The 23,681-nt window shown below is 39.9% G+C and overlaps 1 protein-coding gene across 8 annotated transcripts in view; it reads right to left on the reverse strand.

Annotated features, from left to right (window-relative positions):
* LOC105248260 (Down syndrome cell adhesion molecule-like protein Dscam2) overlaps window positions 1-23,681 on the reverse strand; it is a 77,972-nt gene that overhangs the window by 32,913 nt on the left and 21,378 nt on the right. For all 8 annotated transcript variants that reach the window (XM_025409609.1, XM_025409607.1, XM_025409608.1 and 5 more), the window contains 6 exons: window positions 19,681-20,004; window positions 15,010-15,171; window positions 14,512-14,661; window positions 8,880-8,997; window positions 3,675-3,918; window positions 2,919-3,123 (listed from right to left, as the gene is read on the reverse strand). In XM_025409609.1, coding sequence (XP_025265394.1) covers window positions 2,919-3,123; window positions 3,675-3,918; window positions 8,880-8,997; window positions 14,512-14,661; window positions 15,010-15,171; window positions 19,681-20,004 — 1,203 coding nt within the window. The remainder of the gene's footprint in view (window positions 1-2,918; window positions 3,124-3,674; window positions 3,919-8,879; window positions 8,998-14,511; window positions 14,662-15,009; window positions 15,172-19,680; window positions 20,005-23,681) is intronic.

A 23,681-nucleotide genomic window follows, 5' to 3' on the forward strand; every position in this document is an offset into this window, starting at 1 on the left:
ATTTCGTTGCTAAAACGCAACGGAATCGTATTTTAGAGTATAAAATCCGTATACACGAAATGCCAAAATGTGCTTTGGAGAAATGACAAGCGATAAAGCGTAATTTGCATGAGCGATATATCCTTCCGCGAGGTTACACGTGAACTATAGGTTCTCCCGTGTGCATAGCAAAGCAAATCTCGGAATGAGAATTACATTAAAATAATCATAATGCAAGATATGACGCGTTTGTATAATTTCAACCGGAGGAACCGCCGGTAAATTCGCGAAACTCGTCGACGTGCCGCCAACATCCGAGCTTTCATCTACCGACGTACCTATGACATAGACGTAAATAGACGTAGTCGCGTAGCGTCCCGAAACCGCGCGCGGCCAGCATGCAAAGCATCGGCAAAACCACAGAAATCTCGTTAGCGTATGCAAATCCGACGAGTGATAGTAGTAGTGGGTACTAACTATCCTATCGTGCTACGAGCGATCCCTGCCTAATGTACAGTCTATGTCCTACAGCTTAGAAATCGCGGAGAAACGGGAAGAATCCTAATGATGAGGTAATAGGCGCCCGACCTCCAACTTGGACGACGTAAATTACTAATTTTCTATCCGTCGTCGTCGAGTAACCGGGGGGCGACGGCGGCTTCATCACCGGATATGAGTAGCGATTACGCGACATTGTTGATGTAACGCAGACGTTGCTGCGTAATTATATCGGGCGATGCAATTATCGCTGTTACTTTCTCTTAGCATTTTGAAAATTCACGCATGTACGTTATATCATTTTTAATATAGCATTATAGAGTGTTTTAAAAGTCTGTTATTTTATTAAATATTATTTTGTTAAATTTAATAAAAGACTTTTTGTTGAACATTTTTGCCGAAAAAAATTTCAAGATGAAATTATGTAAGAGCCAGCACGAAACAGTTAAAAGAGAGAAGGAAGGAAATAATAAGTAATTTAACTTGTAATCCTTCCCCGCTCTCTTTTTTTTCTCTCTCGAATCATGATGGAAAAAGAAGCAAACTGTATACGGTTTCTTGTTTCCGATGTCACCTCGAAAATGGTATCCAAGGAGGCTATAAGCGATTTTGAAAGAAAATTTAAAGTTTCAAAGGTCATAAAAGTTACCAAATGCCGGGGCTATATAAAGGTTAATGGCAACGAAACCCCGTACGAACTTCCAGAAATGTACAAATCGCTCGTAAGAACGGGCATGAAACTCAGCGTGTTGCCAGCAGCAATATCCTCGAGAGAAGAAAATGATATAAAATAAAAGCTCGCGACTGAAAGAAAGCCAACATGGAAATTACATCTCGAAATCTAATTAAAAGTAATATGTTTGGCGATAAAAAGAATAACGTACATTTAATTAAAAATAATAGCTTTACATAACGAGTCTTACAATTGTAATAATTAACGGCACAATCTAGATTCTAATAATAAAAGTATACGATATACGAACGTAAGAGGCGTTGTGTGCCAAAACCATAGTAAGCGCTCTTATTTTTCGCGAAAAATTTCACCAGAGGCAAACTGGCCTCTTTTTTTTTTTTTGTTTTTACATGAAACACCGTTCTCTCTAAGTTACTGGACGTGTTCCGCGTGTCATATGTTACCCATGTGGTTCATCCAATAGTTGACCGTGACGTCACTCGGGTATGTGAAACGTATATCGTAAATCGCTTTTATTATATTCCGGGGCAAATTCGCGAGTCGTGCGGTTGTCCATCGGACATTGATGCGCGACGATGGAGGTCTCGTACGAGGTTTGGCGCACGCGAGAGCAAACGAGGCCATTTTCGTACAAAAATGGCACGTATCCCGCGGCGAAACGATGGAAAATACGTTACGAGGGAACATTGCGCAAACAGGCAAACCTCCCCCTCCCCCCCCCGAATCCTCTCCCTCATCTCACGCACATACGAGTTCCGCGGCTGTTAACCAACATTTTCAAACCACGGGTAAACCAAGTTTTTGATCAAGTTCGTCAAACATCAGATTGTTTCAACTCTTTATTACGTAATAAAATTGCGTAACCGACCTTAAAAATTGCTGGGCGTACCTCGATTAAATAATGAATTCCGTGTATTTACACGACGATTGTACTTCATCTCGCTAAACTTTCCGTCGAATATAGCCAATTATAATTCTAGAGAATCGAGAGATATTTTATATGTATCGGCTGGATTAAGTAGCTTTGGAAACAATTGTTAGAGGAGGGAAGAGGTAATGCGATTGGCATACAATTGCGCCATCGCCATGAACGAAATTCGGCCAGAGTTAATCGAAACCGAGACCGCGATTATCGTTCCGCAAATGGGGGCACGCTCCGCAAAGCACAATCGGAAGAGCGATGAGGGCACTTTCCGGCAAAAATGGCACGTAGCCTGCAGGAAAGTCGTGCGCTGCCTCGTGATGGAAAATGCGTTACGATGGAATGGCACGCGAACCGTGGAATGGACCGTACATGGGAAAGAGTTGCCTGGCATTAACCAACGGTAAAGCCGGCGGAAATGCTCGTTCCGGCAAACAAGCGCAACTTTCTTTTACTCGAATCGACAGATATTTATGGCATTATACATTGTACGTAAAATACTTCCTGCAATTAAACGACAAACTACGGAGGGCCTATTATCATCTTCGTCATAATAATGATAATTCAATCTCAAGAGAACTGTCGACTAATTAAAAATTCTCTCTGACTAGACTATTTTATAATTTAAATTGTAAGACCCTCTTCACGAAAAAATTGCCATCTAATTTATTAATTATGTTTAATTTCGTGAGATAATTTCTTATTGTGATGGATTTTGAGACATTTTCGAGTTTCCGAGCACACGATTACGTTTATCGCCAACCCTTAAGAAAGTGGATATCGAGATATACATTAATATCTGAAATGCGAAGCAAAATGTCTTACCCCCTAAGCGCAATTCTGCAATTCCTTGGGCCATTTCGTACTCGTTCCGCACGAAGCACTGGTACATGCCTCGGTCCTCTCTCGCAACCGACGTCACGGAAATACGCTCGCTGGAGACGGTCCTTACGCGGGCGCCCGTCCTCAATGGTTGACCGTCCTTCAGCCAATAGAGAGCTGCCTGCGGAAATCCACTTGCGGTGCACGTCTGCAAAGGAGTTTAGACGGAAGGAACTGATGAGAATCAAGAAAGGAGATCCGCGCGCGCAAAAGCGAGAGGGAGTACGACTCCTCTCCTCGTTTCTTCTTGAGAGAAAAATCAGATCTATATATTCCTGAAAATGTGTATTCGAATCGCGCGTTCGTACCACGACTGGCATTAATTTCCGGAGCGTACAGATTCATTTCCCGCGTCATCGACGGCGCTTTACCGTATTTATAGACGGATGAAAACGTTACGGTAAATATTTCATAATCAAAGTGCTCGATATTGTGAACGATCTATCGAAGAAACCACTTTCGCATTATTAAGATGCATAGAGTTCTTACGAGGGGCTCTACAACATTTATATCTATTTTCGTGTTATTGCGTTTCGCGGTGTCAGGATTAAATTCTTCGAAATTATTTCCATTTTAATTTGTTCCGTTTTTGCCTTCCTTTTCTCGCGAGATTTCGGTCGATCTTTATCTTTAGCCTTTTACTCGCGATCCACACGTACGCTTGACTCGAGTGGATCGATATCGACGACAATCAATTACCAGATAGGCGGATTTCCCCAGGTCGACGGTCTGTATCGCCGGCTGCACGTGAACGCTGAGCGGCGCAGACACCGTTAATCTGATCTCCAAAGTCTCGCTGCCTTCGGAATTGCTGGCGGTGCACATGTACGAGCCGGCATCGTTCTCCTCGATACTCTGGATGATCAAGGAACCGTCGCGCACCACGTAATGTCCCGACGATTCTTCGATCGGCTCCTCCCTCTGATTTCTATTGTAGTACCATCTACGCGAATAAACAGACGAGAGAGAAACAATTCCCGTTTAATATGCGATTTCCAAAACAGCTGTCATTTTATCGAGCTGTCATTTTCTCGTCGGAGCAAACGACATAAGCAGACATTCGAAAACTCGATATATTGTTCCCCGCGGCTCATGCGCGCGTGCTTCTCGGCAATGTGTATGCAAATTACCATTTCCCGCGCTCGTCAAAGCGTCCATGGCCATGTTATTATTATTATTATCTCGAGTTACCTAACCAGCGAGAGATCTCGGGAACGTTACGCGTTACGTGCGCACGTCTGTCCGAAACCGCGTATCTCTTCACTGCACACACTTGCCACAAAATAACTATTGTTTCTCATCGGAAGAGAGAGAATGCATGCATTTCCTCCCCCTCTCGTCCGTTATTGTACGATTATATGCTGCGTATATGCTGTACTTTCTCTCTTTCTCTCTCTCTCTCTCTCTCTCTCTCTTTCTCTCATTTCTATTTGTCGCATATATGTATGACACAGTCAAGGAGATACTAACGCGCTGGCACGCTTGCAAAACGTTGATTTTTAAAGGGCATGCATTTTAATGACATTCGTCGCGCGATTATTCACACAGTCGCACGATAAAAATATCATTAAAATGTATGTTTGTGAATCACGAATTTACAGATTTAAAAATAGCTTTATCATAAATTAATTTCAACGTAGAAAAAAAATGCATTCGGCGTTAAAGACACGCTGTATTACTGTTGCGATAATTATTCGAGTAGTTATCGCGGATCGAATTTCACGAAACGAGATCGCGCATAACTTCCCCGGCTTTCGGCTGTCCGTCTTAATTGAAAATTCAAACGGCGTTCGCGGTTGCCTCGATTTAAGCCAGCCTCAGCAGAGAGGATAATCCGATCGATCTTTGGCGAGCACGCGCGACCTTTGACCTTATCGGACCGCAACGACGCCGAACGATGCAAGAACGTGTGTCAATCTCAACGAATTCTCATCTTTCACAACAATCAATTATTAAGCAGTGAGATTTAACATCATCATGCTTTATATTCTGTATATATCGTGTACTATTATTACTATCAAGCTTAACAAGATATACAAAAATTGATATGACAGAAAGAAATTGGATGTAAATTGACAGCAATGTTCCTTATCAATTCGTTTGATATCCTTCCTACCTCGGTATGACAAGCGAAATCACTAATGAAAATTTCAAGCTACCGCTATTCCTGTTCGCTTTCAGACAGTCGTCCGCGCTTTTAACGAACTCGCATATGTATTCCTGCGCAGCCGGATTGACATGAATTTTTAATAACGCGAATATATTTCACAAACACACATGTATATAACCATCCTCTAATTAAATGAGATATTAGCTTTAAAAAATACACTGCTTTTTTTTTAATAATATAGAGCGATTTATTTTTAAATATTATCAGAGCGCATAAAGCGCTGCTTATTTAAATTTAGGATAACTGATGTTTTAATGTTTTATGAAAATGCTCCAATTAAACTGAAACAAAATTACTTCAATTAAGAAAAATTAATTGATTAAAGATGTATACAAATAAATTCGCTCTCTGCGAGTTTAATAATATGAGATATTCTTGAGCGTTATCTTCGATGAAAATCAAACATATGACATATAAATAAAATTGATCAAGGGCTCTTTTGATATTCCTTTTAAAATAGAAAGAAACGATTAGTCAATGTACAAAATAGTGCTATCTAAATACTGTCAATACTTAAATCGATTCCAATTCAAAATCCTTTATCGCCCTACGGGAAGTTTATCGAAACCGAATGGAGCCAGTTCATCTTTTCGCGATTGCTCGTAACGCACCATTAGCTTCAGCATCGTCCCTCTCATAGTTTTCCCTCTCTCTCTCTCTTTCTCTCGCAATCTTTCTTTCTCTCTCTGTTAAGCGATGATCGGCCCCACGTGGCTTAGAAATCCGTTAAAGCATAGTAGTCCGGGATCTTGCTTACTCCGCATCTGGGAGTAGATGTGGAAGGACGATGATGACGACGAGGAGAACGATGAGGACGATGAGGAGAAGGCCAAAGAGAGTTGGAGCGATGGATGGCGGCGTCTCGGCAGAGCGGCAGAAGTGGAGCCATAGGAATGAGGAGTATACCTATAGATAATCGAATTTACGGAGGGAAATTGGCGAAGGAAGGAGATGAGATAGGGGATGCTCGAGTGCGAGGGAACTCGGAAAGATGGAAGCCTCTGCGCCGCGGCAAACCCGCAAACTCTCCCTACCTTCCTCTCTCTCTCTTTCTCCATCTATCTTTTTCTCTTGCCGTCGCTCCATCTTCCCCATCTTCGTCTTCTATCCTCTCCGCCCATCATCCGTTCTCTCTTCTTCTCTCTTCCTCTTTCCCTTTCCATTCTCTTATCCCTATCTCCAGATTCTCCGGCCTCTCCTCTGCTCTCTTCCGTCGACTAAATCAACTCGCGGAAGAGATAGCTAGGAGAAGAGGATGAGGCGAAGGGAGTCGGCGCGGAAGAAGAGGGCGATTGGAGAAGGATGACAGGACGAGAGAGAGAGAAGGTACGAGTGGTTGATGAACACAAGCATGGAATACTCAGTGACGTCGACGTATACGTAAATGCGGAATATTTGATGGGCTGTCAGAAGCAGTCTCTGTAATCAGCGGTCGGTTTGTTTGCGCTACCCATACAGCTCTCCCGACGTCTATATATCTCCGGACTATCTTCGTTCATCCCCCGGTTACCCGCGTCACACGCGTGCGACGCGCATGGAGCCGCCAATCGACACACACACACACACACACACATACACACACACGCGTGTACAAGCGTAGAGAACCACATCGCTCTATTCGCATCGATTCTACAAATTTCACGTGCGTGCGATCAAAGTTCCGTCGATATGTTCTGTTGGCGACGTTTGAAATTTTCATTTTACTTTACAGCAAGAGGGGAGGAGAAAAAGAGAACGCGCGCGAGAGAGAGAGAGAGAGAGAGAGAGAAAGAGAGAGAAAAAGAATTTTCATCAAACTTGTAGAAGAGTAGAATAAAACGAGAGAGCAGGATAAGATTCTTAATCGATCGCGGGTGTCTCGCCCGTTGATCCGTAACTATTTAAGTGTATCTCGCCACAGCGTGCGACACGACACCGTGTGTTTCCGCTCGACGCAAGTTTGATTACCGCGCGATCCTCTGTACGACGCTCGCGGCATCAATGATGGAACCAAACTAGTTGCTAATCGCGTAATCCGCTGTAATAACACACTTCTCCTCCCACGCAACAAGTTTCGAGAGCCACTCGTCGCTTTTCTCTTCAACAGCGTGTTGTATCGACGTGCAACGAGGGTTGCAATCTCCCCCTGTCGCTTCGTTATATCCTGCTATATCATCTTCCTCTCGCGCGCTCTTTATAAATAAATAAATAGAAAAGATAAAAGATGGATATTTGGAAGAAATCGACCATCAACGTAATATTTAACACAGGGAAAGAGCGCGAAGAAAGAAGTCATTCGTGTTCGTACTCTCTGTTTTTTCATTCGGTTTATCTTTCTCTAGTCGAATCTCCTCCAAGTCCGCGTGTCGATGAACTCTGAGAGTCCTCGCGTTTCCGCGCGAGAAACTCATATCGCACGGAATATTCCGGCCGGATCTATGTTTAAAATTAGCATTAATATAAGGAAAACAGAGAGACATAACATACCAGTCTAGTAGCGAATGAGTATCGTCCACATGTTCCTCTGTTTGCACAAAGATTCCAATTTCCTCGTCACGACTGTCGGCCATAGTTTCATTCGACTCGAATGCAAACCACTATTGAATCGTACGCGTTTGATTTCGCAACGAATGCGTGTGCATTATTTCAGATGATAAGTTTTATTCTAATTTTTCGCTAAACATAATGTATACAGTATAATTTTAATATAAAATCAAAACATTTTTTGATTTTAATTAAATTTCCGTACAGATATGACTCGATGCATTTTCCACATTTAGTTTTTTTCTCTAACAATTGTGTTAACGGCAAAAAATTTGTTATAGAAATATATAAAGAACAGAATAAAGAGAATAATCGCGTATTCTTTCAAAACACGACATTTAACTCGCTCTTGTTCGTTTATAAACTTTATATTCTCGCGAAATATCAAAAGCGGAATTGAAATGATCCGGTCGGTGTATTTCGCAAGTTTCACCCTCATTATTAGATCGCCAATATTTATTGCGTTTATCGCACATTATTAACTGCATTGAGCCGCATTGAGCCGTCATGATATAAATGAAATTCGTGACCGCGTATTTTGTATTCGCGATGCAACGCGAAAACGTCTTGTTAATCTTCGACATCGGCTTTAATTCACGTGCACTGCGTCCTATACGTTTTGCATGCAGATTACTTAACAACGTCGCCCGCGCATGGTGGAAAGTAAATGTCTGCTTATCGTTTAATTGCGTATCTGAGCGTTACTCTGGACAGGGGAGAAAAACGAGATACGCAAAAGGGTGGACGAGAAAAATATACTTAAATTCCAATTATGCTCTCTAAAAGTGAATCAGTGTATTATCACTGTAATCAGTGCTGTACTTATAACTGCGTATAATCAGTGAGTATTTACTGTTTTTCAGTGATAATATATTGATTCATTTTTAGAGAGTGAGTGTTTTATAGAATAATTAATTATATTAGATTAACTTTTAACAATCCGAAAATGTGCGCGCGTACCACACAAAATACGCAAGAAACAGTCACTGTACTAATGTGCTTTGTTAATAATTAAATTGTTGAATTAATTAATTGTTATTTGTTAATTGTGAAATTTATTTATCTAATAAAATTAAAATTATAGATTATTGATTTAATAACATTAAATATAGATTATTAATCCCATAATATTAAATATATATTGTATCAATAATTTAATGATTTGTAATATTAATAAATACGAGTGCAATTTGAATATTGAAAAAACTTACCTGTTAATCGGGGTAGGATTAGCATGGGCCACGCAAGGGATCACGACGGTGTCCTTTAGACGGGCTGACATGTACACTAGCTTTTCATTTATTATAGGTGGCATGGTGCCTCGAATTTCTGCAAAAAACACCACGGGAAACGCGTAAATTCAATTATAGCGTAAAATCGGAGATTAAATCGCGGAACGTTGCTCGGCTTGTACCGCTCGTTCGGGAATCGAATCCGGGCTAGTCCCCGCCGCATGATACGCGGAAAATATGTTCATAAATCGTTACTGTCTGCGGGAGAAAAGAAAAGCGAGACCCCCTAAGCCGGATGGCGGTGGATTGGAAAACACGGACGGAAGAAAGAGAAAAAAAACAGGACTCTGCGCGCACGCATTTCCAGCGCGCGACATTTAATGGGGAGTTATGGTCGCAGATAACGCCACGTCTTACGACACGGTGCACTATGAAGCGGAACCACGTTAGATAACGACGATATATCTCCGCGCGCTTTGGCGAGAATTTGAAATTACGTCACGCGCTATCAAAACTGTCGGCGAAATTATGTTCCGCTCGAATGGCAACGTCCGACAACCCTCTACGCGAAACTCCGTTTGCTTTAGCGAAATTTCGCGATACCTTTTATTTTCAAATTAAATCAATACATTGAAATAGTAAGAGGATATTTTTGAAAGAAAGAGCACGGACAATTATATTCTAAAATTATATTCTAATTTGAAATTAGGAAAATTAGATTTAGAAATTAGGAATTAGATTTCAGAATTTTTGATTTAAAATCAAATCCATGCATAAATTATGAACATGCAAATTTCCAGATGAACTGAGCTAATTCTGCTTCAGAAAATGGCTGGTAAAAATACTTTTTATAAAATAAAAATAAGAGTGAAAATTAACTCGATTCGTATATTTGTAATTTACGCGTCATGAACTTTATTTTAAGCCAAAATTAAAGTCCAATCCCGAGTTGCGAAAATTTTGGGCAACAAACCCGTTTTGGGCACTCGTCCGCGCTCTTTACACGCAACGCGCGCACATGTACATCTCGCGCTATTCACATCTCGGAATCGCATAATAATGCAACTTAACAAAATAAAAACTGTGAATTGTGTATTCTCGTTAATTGAGTTTGCATAGCGCAGTTATAATATTCTTCGCCAGCACGCCGCCAGAGTTGCAACCGTTACATAAATCGTCGGACGTTCCTAATTTGCGCCCAACATACTTTCGCACGCTTCATATTTTGCCGTCGCTCGAAAATTCAAATTTTCCCAGGCGAGGGATGAATTTATAATTAAGCAGATCCATACTCGGGACAGGTTAAAACGGGGTTTGTCAGCGAGGAGACGAAGATGCGCCGTTAATTACGTATAAATCAAAAGCGACGCGCATATCGCTCGCGTCCCGCGCGATTATTCCATTTGTCCAATTACAAATATGTAGGTATTTTTATTTTCGCGTCGCACTGTTAAAATCGTGCCACTCAATCTGCCTAGCGCATACCTGCGGTAGAAATGCAGCGTGGTTTATTGATTCGTCCATAGATACTCAAGTGCCCTCCTCTTCGGCACGTGTGTTATTTCGCGATCAAATGATGTGTGGACAGCGACGCATACGTGCTGTTACATTTAACGGGGAATTAATGCGCTGGATTACGGCGGACGAATACTCCGCAGTTATACATATCTCTCGCACGTCACGACAAAAATATTTATCGTTTACGTGAGATAGGTTTATACACGTCACACATGGCCGTTGTGTATGACGTCGTTTGATTTCACAATATCATTAAATTCAATAGAACGTAACAAATATAATATTGCGTATGAATAAAATGTTAATTAATGTTAATTAATTAATCTTATAAATACTATTTTCCGAAATAAATATATATGTTCCTTTAAATTACAAGTCTCAATTCGCATGGGAAAAATTTGCAAAAAAAAAACTTGACGATCCAAATAATTCGCTGTAAATATAATAATTATGTAATACAGACATCCGCGAAATCTTATAAAATATTGGGAAGCGGAGAGAGAAATAAATAAAATAAATATAAATTCTCCACGCCGTCGATTATGACATTACCAAATTTTCGAATTTCAAATCTGAAATTTGACGATCCCTCTACAAGAGCGTACGTCAATAAAATTCAAGCATTGAAATCCGCAATAAATCAAACGGGCATAACGTAACGTCCATTCCATGGCGTTCATATAGCACGGAAATCGTACACCACCACCACCAAAATTGTTTTACGTGATCGCGGTCGTGATATTACATGCGATAATGATATCTTTTCATATATGAGTACAATGAACGTTAACTTTACGCCGGTTCTAAATTCGGCAGGCCCTCCTACTGGGATTTATACGCGGATAATATGCCGAAAAGTTTCCTCATTACTCCGTAAAACTACTGTACATCGTGGTTTTGGTTAATTTAGTAGGATATATGCCAGTCTCCCAGACGCGGGGGAGGTGAAAGAGAGGAAAATGAGAAGGGGGAGGGGGGGTAAGCGAAATATGCAAACGATCAAATTTCCCCCCGCCCCCAAACTTTATTATTAAGTTATTAACTACCTAAGTGCGCTTAGCATAAATTTCTATCTTACTGGTGGAGGGAATCCTGCGTGGCAGGGGACAATGGGCGGGGTCCGTGTAACAGCTTTATTACGAGTGCACGAGCGAACGCGTACGTTTCTGGAAAATTGAAACCCGTGAATTTTTCAACGTCCGCCGAGATATTCTTGCTCGGGCACGTCGGATCGGTTTTTCTTGCCTGATTATGCGGCGGCACACAAACGGCGATCTCTTTCTCCCTTTCTCTCTCGCTCTCTCGCTCTCTCTCTCTCTCTCTTCTTCCCACCGGAAATACCTCAAGAATAGAAAATGTAGTGATTAATATTATAAAAATGTCCCCCGAATTGACATTATCGTCAATCATAATTATTGTAATTTAAGAATGATTATTATTATAATATATTTTATTGAGAGATTATATTAATGTGACGCAATGATTATTATTACGACTTAAATTATTGGCTTTGTTGTGGAAAATCGAAAGAATCTCAGCTATCCGAAATCTGAAAGTGATTAAAGTTGAAACTTTTTAAATCAATCGTTTTCGCTCCCACTGTTCGTTCGTTCGTGCGACTCGCTTTAGACAAATATTTATTCTGTTTGTGTATACCGCCGCCAGGCTTTCAGCGAATATCGTATATTTCGTCAAATGATACACAAGGTAATTAACCTACGAGCGAATAGCAACGATAATTAATTGACATTCATTGAAAATATTTGTGATTAGGAAATATACTAAAGCAGCGCGCCCGGTTATGAGTTCCAAACATCCGTCGTACTTGGTTAAATCGCGTTATATCGAGGCAATTTCCAACTGGACCTCTTTCAACAATATGAGTTTATTTAATATCGATATTATGAAACTCGCCAAAATTTACAATATTGGTAATAATTAATTGATATTATTCTACGTGTACGCATTCTACGTGTATACCTAACCAAAACAATTTTACCGATTCAATATTGAGAATTTTACTTCAAAACATATGCATTGTATATGCATGGGCGGAAAGTAAGCGGCATATGAAATCACGATGACTACGTGTGTTCTCTCGAATCTACAAGAAACTTTAAATAAGTCGCACGTCCCCCGAAATTCGCGATATCACGAGAGATTCTCCTAGTTTAAAAGTTTTCCAACTCTCTCTCCGAGTTTTAGAAATTTAGAACATTGTCTATGGGGAGAAGGGTGAAAAAGAAGGACCAAGAGAGCCGGTGAGGAGAATTTTACAATGAGGATACTGCGCTAAAAGAGCGCGATCGATATTTCATTACAAATACTATTCCTATATTTATACTTTCCGCGTGGTTACATATTAGACATGAATTATAATCGGGTACATTAATAATAGATGAACGATGTATTTATAACAAGTTCAAAAGGTACGACGTTACCAGATCGATCATTATCTCGCGACAGGACTCTACCAAGGGAGAAAAGGTAAATGCCATAGTTTGTCTTTCCTTTGGCACTCGTGCGGATATATACGATTAGAGTTCCACTTAATTTCAAGCGCGATATGATATCCTAAGAGAAGAGAAAGGCCATTACTCTCAGATCACTTGGGATAATTTCCTTCGTCCTTCGATTCCTCTTTTCGCCGGTTTATCTAACCCCCTTGTAATTTACACAATGCTATACCGTTATCACTTCCTTAGCCGTTATCTAATTAAACATCGACCGCTGTCGAAGAAGTCGATCAGGCAGTTTCGCGCCGGCAGTTAAATGTATTGTTTTTATCTTCCTTCCTTCCTTCCTCCTTTGCGGCCCTCGCTATCGCGAGGTAAGATCCGAGTTAATGTGCTGGACGCGATAGGGAAATAAATTACGCGAACGTAAAAAAAATAACGAGGGGGTGATGCCTTCTGAAATTAATTATCCACTTTGTTTCATGATGCCTTGATCCTTAACGATCTCGTTTAATCAGATATTAATTAATTAAATGCCAAAGATGCGATAAATGACTAAAATTACGAATATTCCTAATAGAAATAAACTGCTCACCATCGATTTGCATAAACTTTGAATGTTTTTATTAAAAATTTCAATGACGCGGATGTGTATTGAGTTCTCGATTCCGGGGACAAATTTTCCCTTTTCATCGTTCTTCTTTGGTTGCTTTTGCTCCAAATGAAAAAAAATAGGAAGTATAATTGCTGCGGTATCGATCGAATTGGGTGCAGGTAAAGTAAACATTTAATTAAACTCCACCATACGTCCGATATACGTTCAGCTCGAGGCGGAACCGGAATTTACGTTCGACAAGCACAACGGATATCCTATATTCGAACTCTTCTCTATTTACGTTTTTTGAAAAATTTAATAATTGTCGGAACAAACTCTTTGTGTTTAAAACATGATAAATCAAATAGAATACCGACTAACTAATCCCGAATCAAAATTATTATATAACGAGAATAATGAAATCTCGTACATACAGTGATATGAATAAAGAGTATCGAAACTTTTAATTTTTTAACGCGCATTGTATTTTAGTAGTAATAATTCCATCGACAAATTTGCGGTCGATTTTTCATGAAAACTATCGAGGCATCTATTGTCTACTATTGAATAATTAGTGATAGAGAATAAAAGGATCCTAACAAAGCTTAAAGGGAGAAATTAATTAAAAATAACGAATAACAAAAGTATATTCTACATTTAACTTCACAAATAAACCTTAATAAAATTTTAATCTTAAATTTGCATCTATTGTCTTCGAGTAATTAGCGACAGAAGATAAAGAGTTTCTGATGAATTAAGCTTCAGGGGAGAAACCAACAAAATAAAAATTCTTTCATTAAACTCAAATAGACTTTAACGAAATTTTTATTTTAGATTTGAGACAAATTTCCGTTTAATTAATTTTCGACTATATAATCCATATATATTTTAATATTAAATATTAATATTAATATTTTACCCATAAAAAGAAATTACAAATGACTACAAATTGATCCAAGAATTGTTCTCAAAAACAATACACAACGGAAGTGGTACAATTTGTTGTATTCGTTGTGGGAAGAAAAATCTATGACATACTCACCAGTCAGTTGCAGCCGCCCTACATTGCTGCTGACGACGGTTTCCTGAGTTAGCCGATGATGCGTCCTGCATCGATAAGTCATCTGCGCGTCGCTTCGCGTAATATTGATTATCATCAACTCACCGCTCGGCAGCATATGATATTTGCCATCTATAACAACACGCGCGCATCGAGTTTGAATTACGTTTCTATCATCATCGAAATCTAAATTGATCGGAAGGAAATTACATGTTTATATAAGCCGGCACATAAATGACGTCATGTAATATAACTCCTATTTTCCAATAATGAAATTGTATAATTAATTCGCGATAATATATCTGATATTTGTATATATAAAAGGTTTTGTTTAATTTTGAAGTAATTATATATACATATATATATATATATATATATATATATATATATATATATAATTATATATTCGCTTGCTCGTTGAAAAATATGATGCCATTAATATGCAGATGTATCTATGAATGCCTATTTTTCATTACTTACCGCCCATTGTGGAAGGATAAATATTGAAAACTGGTTCTTGGAGCCAAGACGTGACCGTGACGTGATCACGAACAAAACTGGGCACGTTACAGCGCATAAGTACATTGTTGCCGAGGAAGCTGCTGGGGCTCTGCACTTCCGGATCGTAACGTTGGTTTACCACTGCAACGCATATAACGATAAGTTCTACTCTCGTTGTATCCATATACCGTGGTTTTCGGACTCATAAGAACGTAACGCGAATGTGTGTGCTAACAACGTTTCAGCTACGCAAGAATGTTGCGATTCGCTTTGATGCACATTTCTACTCTATAAGAAACGAAACCATACAACGCGACATATAATGTTGTGTATTTCGAGCCAATATTTAATACCACTTCTAATTGAAGAGCTTTCATGAACACGAACATAATGTATGCACGGGCATGTGTAATTTTATACTTCCATCTCTATATACTTAATGATCTGTTTAGTAACGCAGTTTAGCTGGTAAATACGCGTTACATTTACCGTGCTCGTATATGGAATGTTGATGTTGAATTTATACGATTAATGTTAATGAAATGAGTTACAAATAGCTTTCGTTAATTTACTAGAAATAATAATTCTTTATAAAATAACATGGAACACAAAATACAAAAAGTAAACAGTGGTGAAATATTTAATGCTAAACTAAGAGAATGATCACAATGCATTAAATTATGCAAATTCATTATGCATACATTTTTAAAATTATTTTCTGCAAAGTAAATTGCAGAATAAAATTGTTTGTTTTTTTTCATAAACTGTGTGTGTATGCATACTGCGATGTTATTATATTCAAATACGTTACGAGTGCGCGATTCCACATTCCGCGTACATTCTGTTTTAGAAAGAAAATCTTACGTTAGTGTCTAAAAGAAAATATTTGCATACAAAAGTTAGTTTATAGAAAAGCAGTTTTAATTTATGGAAAAATAGCATAACACGAACTTGCTTTGAAATGCGTCGCGTCATGCTTCGCATCTAATCACCGTCATCTCTACGTTGACATTACGCGCTAACGAAAGGGCTGATGACGAGGCTTGATGAAATGCGGTAACACAATACGGTCAAAGTAGAAAATCCCAAAAGGCGGCGTCCTATCCAAAATCTCATGTCGCGAGATCCGCCCCTGACCTGGCAGCCCACGTAAGTTGATGGGCTCGGCTGAAAGGTTGGTAAGGGCATGTCTGAGAGGGGGATGGAATAAGGTTGTAAAGAACGTGGAAGGCAGCCAGGCAGGAATCTAGAAGAGAAAAGGAAAGAAAAAGTAAGACGGGGAGAGGGAGAGAGGGAGATGGAGATGGAGAGAAAGGGGATAGAAAAGCAGCAGCCCAGGGAATCGGTGTGGTGTGGTGGTGCGTTGCGGGGTTCTGCCTCCGCAACCCGTTTCGAGAGTCAGCGGAGCGAGGCACTCAGACTTCAGAATGGGGTAAAAACTCAGTGAGTTTGCCCGTACTCCATTCCACCTCCTTTCGCCCGCCCGTCCCTTGCGCACGCTGCCATTCTCTGTCTCTCTCTTTCTCGTTACGTCTCCCTTTCTGGTTTCCCTTCGCGTATCGCTCGCTTCTCTTTCCCTCTTTCTCTCGGTTACGCGGCAACCAAGCCAAACATAAACTCGGCAGACATCTCGTGGCAGGTAATATTTACAAACCATGAAACGAGCAGGGAGAAGAGATAACGGGGAGAAACGGGAAGGAAAGAAAGAGCGGTGAAAATCAAAAAGCGAGAGACAGAGAGGAAGATGCCGCGCGCAAAAGCAACGCGCCGACTAGCTCTCCATCAGGGCGCACGTCTATCCTCTCAAAGAATCATCCGCTAGAAATGAGTAGCTCGTCCGAAAATCACGCTTTTTCAACAAGTCGGATTTTATACGAAACTAGGGGGGAAATCTCTCTCGTGGCGACGTAATTACCCGACGTATCTACGACTGAGAGATAGAGTACAGTAACTAAGAGGTTTTAAGGTCGAGAATGTGGACAATATTATTATATATATATGTGTTTGTGTGTGTGCTTTCAGAAAATCAAGACTAATAATCTCGAGCAAAATATATAAGGCTAATTGTAAGTAAATATAATATAATAATAATTTAATAATTATTAACTGACATTCCTAAAATATAAATAATATAAAATATAAAATATAATTTGATATACTAACATTTCTAAAATAATATTTATATAATTATATATTAATTATGTAAATTTTTAATCGAGGCTTAGTGAAATTGGCTTACAAATATTCGAAGCTATAAGAAATTTATGAAAAGAACACAATGTCGACACACATACGTATTATCTTTAGAAGATAAGTTACTAAATTGAGATACGGCACGGGAAAAATGTGACTACCCGCACCGTAAAAGTGAGCAAGACTCGGTTCCTGTACTTTTTATAAAAGAGTCCCGCGTGCGGTCGTTAAACTTCCTCATTTTCTCAGTACAAGGTGACATACCGTACATATGTGTATACGAGACGTAATGTCGTCGCAACGTTTACTTCCAGGCTGGCACGTATACACCGAATGAGCGGACAAAGTACGGCGACTGCGAATCTTCATGAGTTCGTGTTCGCTTGCTCTCCGAAATAAATAACGAGCGTTCGGTTGACTGTTCACCAGCGAACCGATGTTGAATACGAGTAAACAGAAAACGCGAACAGCCGCGGGACGTTATTCGCGCTCGGGGTTGTTCGGCTCCTCGGTGCAAATATACATGTAGATACATATATACCGAGAGAATGTCATAAAATAATACATGGTCCCGAGAGACGAGCCCGAGCTTGAACAATCTTGCAAACGATGCTCCGGCGATGCTTATTTCCTGCCACATCTCTTGTCATCTTTTAGATCGTCTATCTTCGTATCATTTGAAGCCATCAATATGGAACATGTCAAAAAACGACTAACGACTTGTTTATATCACAATTTGGTAGACAAATACTGAATAATGGAAGGATGTAGATCTCTCTTGTGGATATAGATATTTAGACCGAATAAGATACATTAAATCATGCAAATCAGATACGAGACGTAGACTCTTCTAGCGTATTTAAATGAAATAATCAATAAAGTAGGAATTTCTTGCGTGTGAGAAAAATTGAACGAGATTTTATGAATTATTATCTTTCATCAGTTCCTAGATGCTTTCTCTTACTATGATGACAAAGCTGTCTTCACCGAGACAAAGTAACCCCGGTACATCCCCCATATATTTTTTCCCTTTTTTGACAAAGCGTCGCGATTACGCACAGCAATCGCTGAAAGGATGAAAAAACGAAAAGACCGACATTTCCGGCGGTAGCTAGCCACATGTACGAGCGATTGCGCAATCATATCCATTTTGTTTCCGAGAATGGAGCGTGTGCGCGCCCGAAAGATTTTTCTCGAATACGGAAGGAAGAAAGAGTCGCTCGAGTCAGGGGTAGCGGAAGGGGAAGAGGGCAGGATGAAACCGTGAAGGAGATGAGCAAAAAGAAAATGGCTGAGGCGGAGACTAGGAGCTGACGCGGCGGAGGCACCAGGCATGAATCTGAAAAGGTATGGGCTGCGTTCACGCGACGATGATTTACGGGCGTATTAGGTCGATAAGATATCTTCCGGTTCGTTGACCCGGCGGAAGCTCTATTTTTAAGGCGCCTCGCGGCCTCCTTTTACTCCATTTTATCCGTCTCTCCTTTCTCTCTCGCCGTCTTCTACCTCGATACTCTTGTAGACGCCCGTAGTTTCGGAAGGTATCGCGTCGTCGAGCAAAAGAAATCCGTAGACGGATCTTCTTTCGGTAACGCGATTTCAGTGACTAAGTGCCACGATCGCCCGATACAGATTATGCTTGTAAAACGTATATTTTCGTTGCAAAGTGAACATATATGAGACGAAATTCTTGGATATAAACTTTCTTTCGTAGAATAAAAATTTAGAAAATACTGAAAATCTCTCTTCCGGTTACATCGCTTATTGAATGAGATCAAAAATTTAGTTTGTACCACAAATAGATGGTATTCTCATTCTTATTTAAATTATCGATAACACAATCATTTATTTTACATATATAATGTGTAATATTTAAACCTGAAATCCGGAAACTATATGTCGAATGCAAATTTTCAAGTTAAATATTTCAACAAGATTAAAAGGAAAAAAAAATCTCGTTTTATTCGGTCTATTTTATCGATATCCTTTTCGATAAAAATAATCTAAATTATTTATAATTTTTAATATCTAACATTTGAATAATCCAGAAGGGATGATATGATCTTTCCAAAAATCTCTCCTCCGTTTTGCTTAAGTGCAATACTAAAAATTGCGGTCTCCAACCACTTAGCCATTCCATTATCGTTGCAGATCCCGACGACGGAGAGAGCCCCGTTATTTGACTCGTCGTCTACGTCGGCCCGATACGATACCGTAAACGTGCGCGGGAAGGAAATTTCATCTCGCGACCGTAGCCTAGAGCGGTGATCGTGAATCCGCGGACAGGCACGCGCGCCCGGTGTCTACGACGCGGCGAGGTGGTGTCCATCTACGTGCAGTGAATAAGACGATGATGACGACGACGATGTCGGACAGTATAACGAGAATAATACGAGGGAGCATACGGCGTACGATAAAGATAACGAGGGCGAGAAGTTTCGCTCGCTCGGCACGTACCTGCTCTGACAGTGACGTCTCTGCTGACGACCGCGCCGACGCTGTTGACGGCCGAGCACTTGTAAATGGCCCAGTGGACATCCTGCCGGAAGGCCTCGGCCTCGAAGGCGGGAAAATGTATCGTACCGTTACCCAGAACATGCCTGATGCCGAGGATGCTCGTTATACTGCCGCCGTCCGCCGCCAGCCAGTCGACGGTCGGCAAAGGATTTCCGCGCACCGTGCAATCCACCCGGCCGCCACTCACGTTGGTGAACTCCACCCTTGACGGCGGTTCCGTCACGAAGCTGGGCCCTTGTGTTTCGTAGGAGGCGTCGGAGGAACCTGGGAACGGAGAAAGACGCCAGATATGTATTAACGTAAAGAGCGCAAAGAGAAATGGGAAAGCCGCTTAACTATATTCAATTAAGATTACGCCGCCTCCCCCTGTTCTCCCCCTCCCCTCACCTCTCCGCCATACGTATCTCGCGGATTTCTGCCGCTCACCTTGCCCTATTCATCCCCGTTCGTTCCGCGTCACTGCGGCGCTATACAACTTTAAATACGTTCTATTAAAAAAAATCTCCATTTACAAGGACGTTTCTTCTCGCGATCGCGGAAAATTCGCCAATCTTTATTCGGGCGAGTAGCATCTCCAGCGCGCCTGCGCGGTTTGTTTCGTAATTCTAACGCACCATAAATTTTAGAGTATTACGAATAACAATCAGAAATGCATTAATCACGGCAGCGGTGTCAGCCAATGGACACTCGGCTGTGGATTTTTCGTTCATCGTCGACCGAATGCAAAGTAATTTTCTCGGGGGGAGCGCAGCAGCGAGAGAGAGAGAGAGGGAGAGGGAGAGAGAGAGAAATGTTGGATGCGGTGGGACGTGCACTGTATCGTCGACGGACATGAACGAAGATAATACGCCCGACCATAAATCATACATTTAACGCTGAAATTCGGCCGTAATAGCTTCCATAAATGGAGCGCATTGCCACCATCCACCCTCTCCTCCTCTCCCCCTCCCTCCCTCCTTTTCCCACTCCCCCGAAGCCTGTTAACCATTCATCACCCGAGTTATGTTGATTTAAGTAGGAATGCCGGACCGCTTCCGATGTATTCCGCATTCCGTCCAGCATTGCTCATCTGGAAGCCAATCCAACCGAGTACAGTCTACCCCCGGATAGAGTGGAGAACGTGCAACGAATGACACGCGCGCTCGCGGCGTGTTTCCGCGTGTGTTCCGTCATGAGATCACGATCGAAATCGTCACAAGATTGCGAGATTTTAGCAATCTCGGAATATATCTCTCTTGGCAAGTTTTTCAGAATTTTAAATTCAAAGATCCACTTCCGTTTGAAGGAAGTTTAAAGATGAAAAAGTCAAGAGTTTAGAGAAATCTCTAGATTTGCTAATGTAAAATATAATACATACATGTATCTGATTAACTAGTTTCAGTATTTTAATGCTTCTCGTCAAAAATAGACTAAATAGTTTAATTTTTATTTGATATTTTTAAAATAACGTGGAGATAAATTAATCTCTTTTTGTTACATTTTAAGAGGATCTTTGTGAAACATATACGTAAAATAAATTAAAAATACTATTATATAAATAAATAAAGTCATTTATATATAAGCCATTTTTATATAAAAAATCTAATTTTTCGCACACAATTTTTTCATAAGATTACTTTTTATATTGTCTACAATATTGCGTTCAATTTTCCCATCCATCATCTCGTGATAAAAAATTAGAAAAAATTATCTCTTCTAAACAGCTTTCATAATGCTGCTAAATTACAAGTATTGAAAGCGACATAATAAAGCGTCTCGAAAATTTATCCTATAAAATTATAATTATACATTATATTATTACAAAATTATAAATATAATATAATATTATTTTGTATTAATTACACATTTACAAGAGAGGAAGTGGTTAATAAAGAGAGATTTTGGTGATTTAGTAAAACTTTTGCGTGCTTTTATCTACTCGTTGCAGGCTCGAGGCCAAGGTGCTCTCAGTAGCCGGATGTAGCCAAAAGAAACGACGTCGAAACTTATTTTGGCCGAATCTCCAATGAGCGCTTACATTGGCAATTCCCTTCCTTACACCGGGCGAGTTTAAATCTTGATTACTTATCTTCCATAAGCTAAAGCAACGTTCCTTGGTAATCGGGGGAGGATCCCCGATCCTCGTGACGTCGACTCTCGGACGAGCACGTTCGAATCCGGAAAGTTATCGTTTTCTCGAAAAAGAAAATCGTGGACTCTCTCTCCTATAAAAGCTGTAGTACCTAGCAAAGATTTACTTCCTACCTTACTCTCTCCGCCTCTTTCCGTCCCTTCGTTCCTTCCTGCTCTTTCTTTCTCTCTCTCTTTCTTTCCCTTTTTCTCATTTTCTCGCCGTCTCTTTTTCTCCAAAGCCAACGGAGTCTCGAATCTTAACGTCGCGTGCACTCCACCATCGCCCGAATAGCCAGTGCACGCTGCAGACCTCCGATTGGATATATCTTGTGACCTACATTTACCCTGGGCTCTCCGTAATCATTTCCCCGCGGAAGGAAGGAAGGCGTTCCGCATAAAAAGTTAACTCTTCATCTTCCGAGAGTTCCGAGAGAGTTCGCGTTATAATTCCGCCGCTGTCCAACGTACGTCGGCTGTTCTGCGCTTTGATCGTTACCGAATCTCCCCGGATATATATCAAAAATACGATTCCGCATATACCTCTGATATTCGTTTTTTTCACATCGGATTACAAACTTAATAAGCGGGAAAAATTAATCGTGGCAATTTTTCTCTAAATATATGTCGATCGATAAATTACGCGATTATTAATTGTTACGCGATTATTTCATATATCCATTATTTCGATATAGAATATCATAAGAGAAATTCACATATTTGACACATTTATATAAAAAATAAGTCGCAAAAACAAAAGTGATTAATTATACGCTCGAAATAAATTGAGTCATTGAAATAGTTAAACAATGAACGGCGATGAAGGGGATGAACGAACGTGGCTGGGAGAGCTTTGCATCTACTCTGACACGTACTCGACTGTACACCCTCTTCGGATGCACTCAGCAGGACCGAGTACGGAGAGAGGAAAGAGAGATCGCTACACCCGGCTATCGTAGGCAATACACCACTACCGTGAGAACCCGTCAACCCTCAATGTCATCACGAGCATGTATCGTATCCTCCCTTCTGCTCCTCCGAAGGCGCGTACTAGTGCTTCTTAGCTAGCGAGGGTTAAAGAAATGAGACGCGGACGAAGGCAAAAGCGGTGACCAACCGTATAATGTTTTATGTCAACATTCTTCGGAAATCTACTTCTTCTCTAAGTGCTCGCTTTTATTCACTTTTCATTCAGACTATCCTTTCGTAAAACGCTTGTCATATTAGAATATTGAAGAAAAGATAGCAGTTTTTCTTTCAAATGCCCCGTGTATTACAAAGAACTATCTCTAATAATATTACATTTTTATATCAAGACTTTTATCCAGATAATTATAAATTGAACAAAGCTTGAGATAAAAATTAAAACTTTAAGAAAATTTATACAAAATACTTTTATGCTACTCATTAAATAAAGTCGCTCATAAAATTTTACACACATACAATTTTTAATACATTTATTTCTAATTTATTAATAAATATTTTTCTCGTTTAAATAAAATATTTAAAATATTAAAAAAGTTTTAAATACAAAAAATCCAGGGCAGTCTTTTCAAATGTCTCACAGTAGTACAAAAGATTATCTTTGATGATATTATTATTTTTATATGATAGCTATAATTATATTATATTTTTATATGACAGCTATAATTTATGAAAGCTGTCATAAAAGTGACCATGATTTCTAACAAAATGTGAGATGAAAATAAAAACTAGGACAACTGAATCGAATTATACGTATAATTGTAATTGACACACAATTTGTGAAAACGTTATTTTTACGCTACTTATACTTAAAATATACATTTAAAAATTTTGTACATATATGTACA

The sequence above is a fragment of the Camponotus floridanus genome, unplaced genomic scaffold (assembly GCF_003227725.1).
Source record: "Camponotus floridanus strain SB8 unplaced genomic scaffold, Cflo_v7.5 scaffold27, whole genome shotgun sequence".
In the NCBI taxonomy this organism is placed as follows: domain Eukaryota; kingdom Metazoa; phylum Arthropoda; class Insecta; order Hymenoptera; family Formicidae; genus Camponotus; species Camponotus floridanus.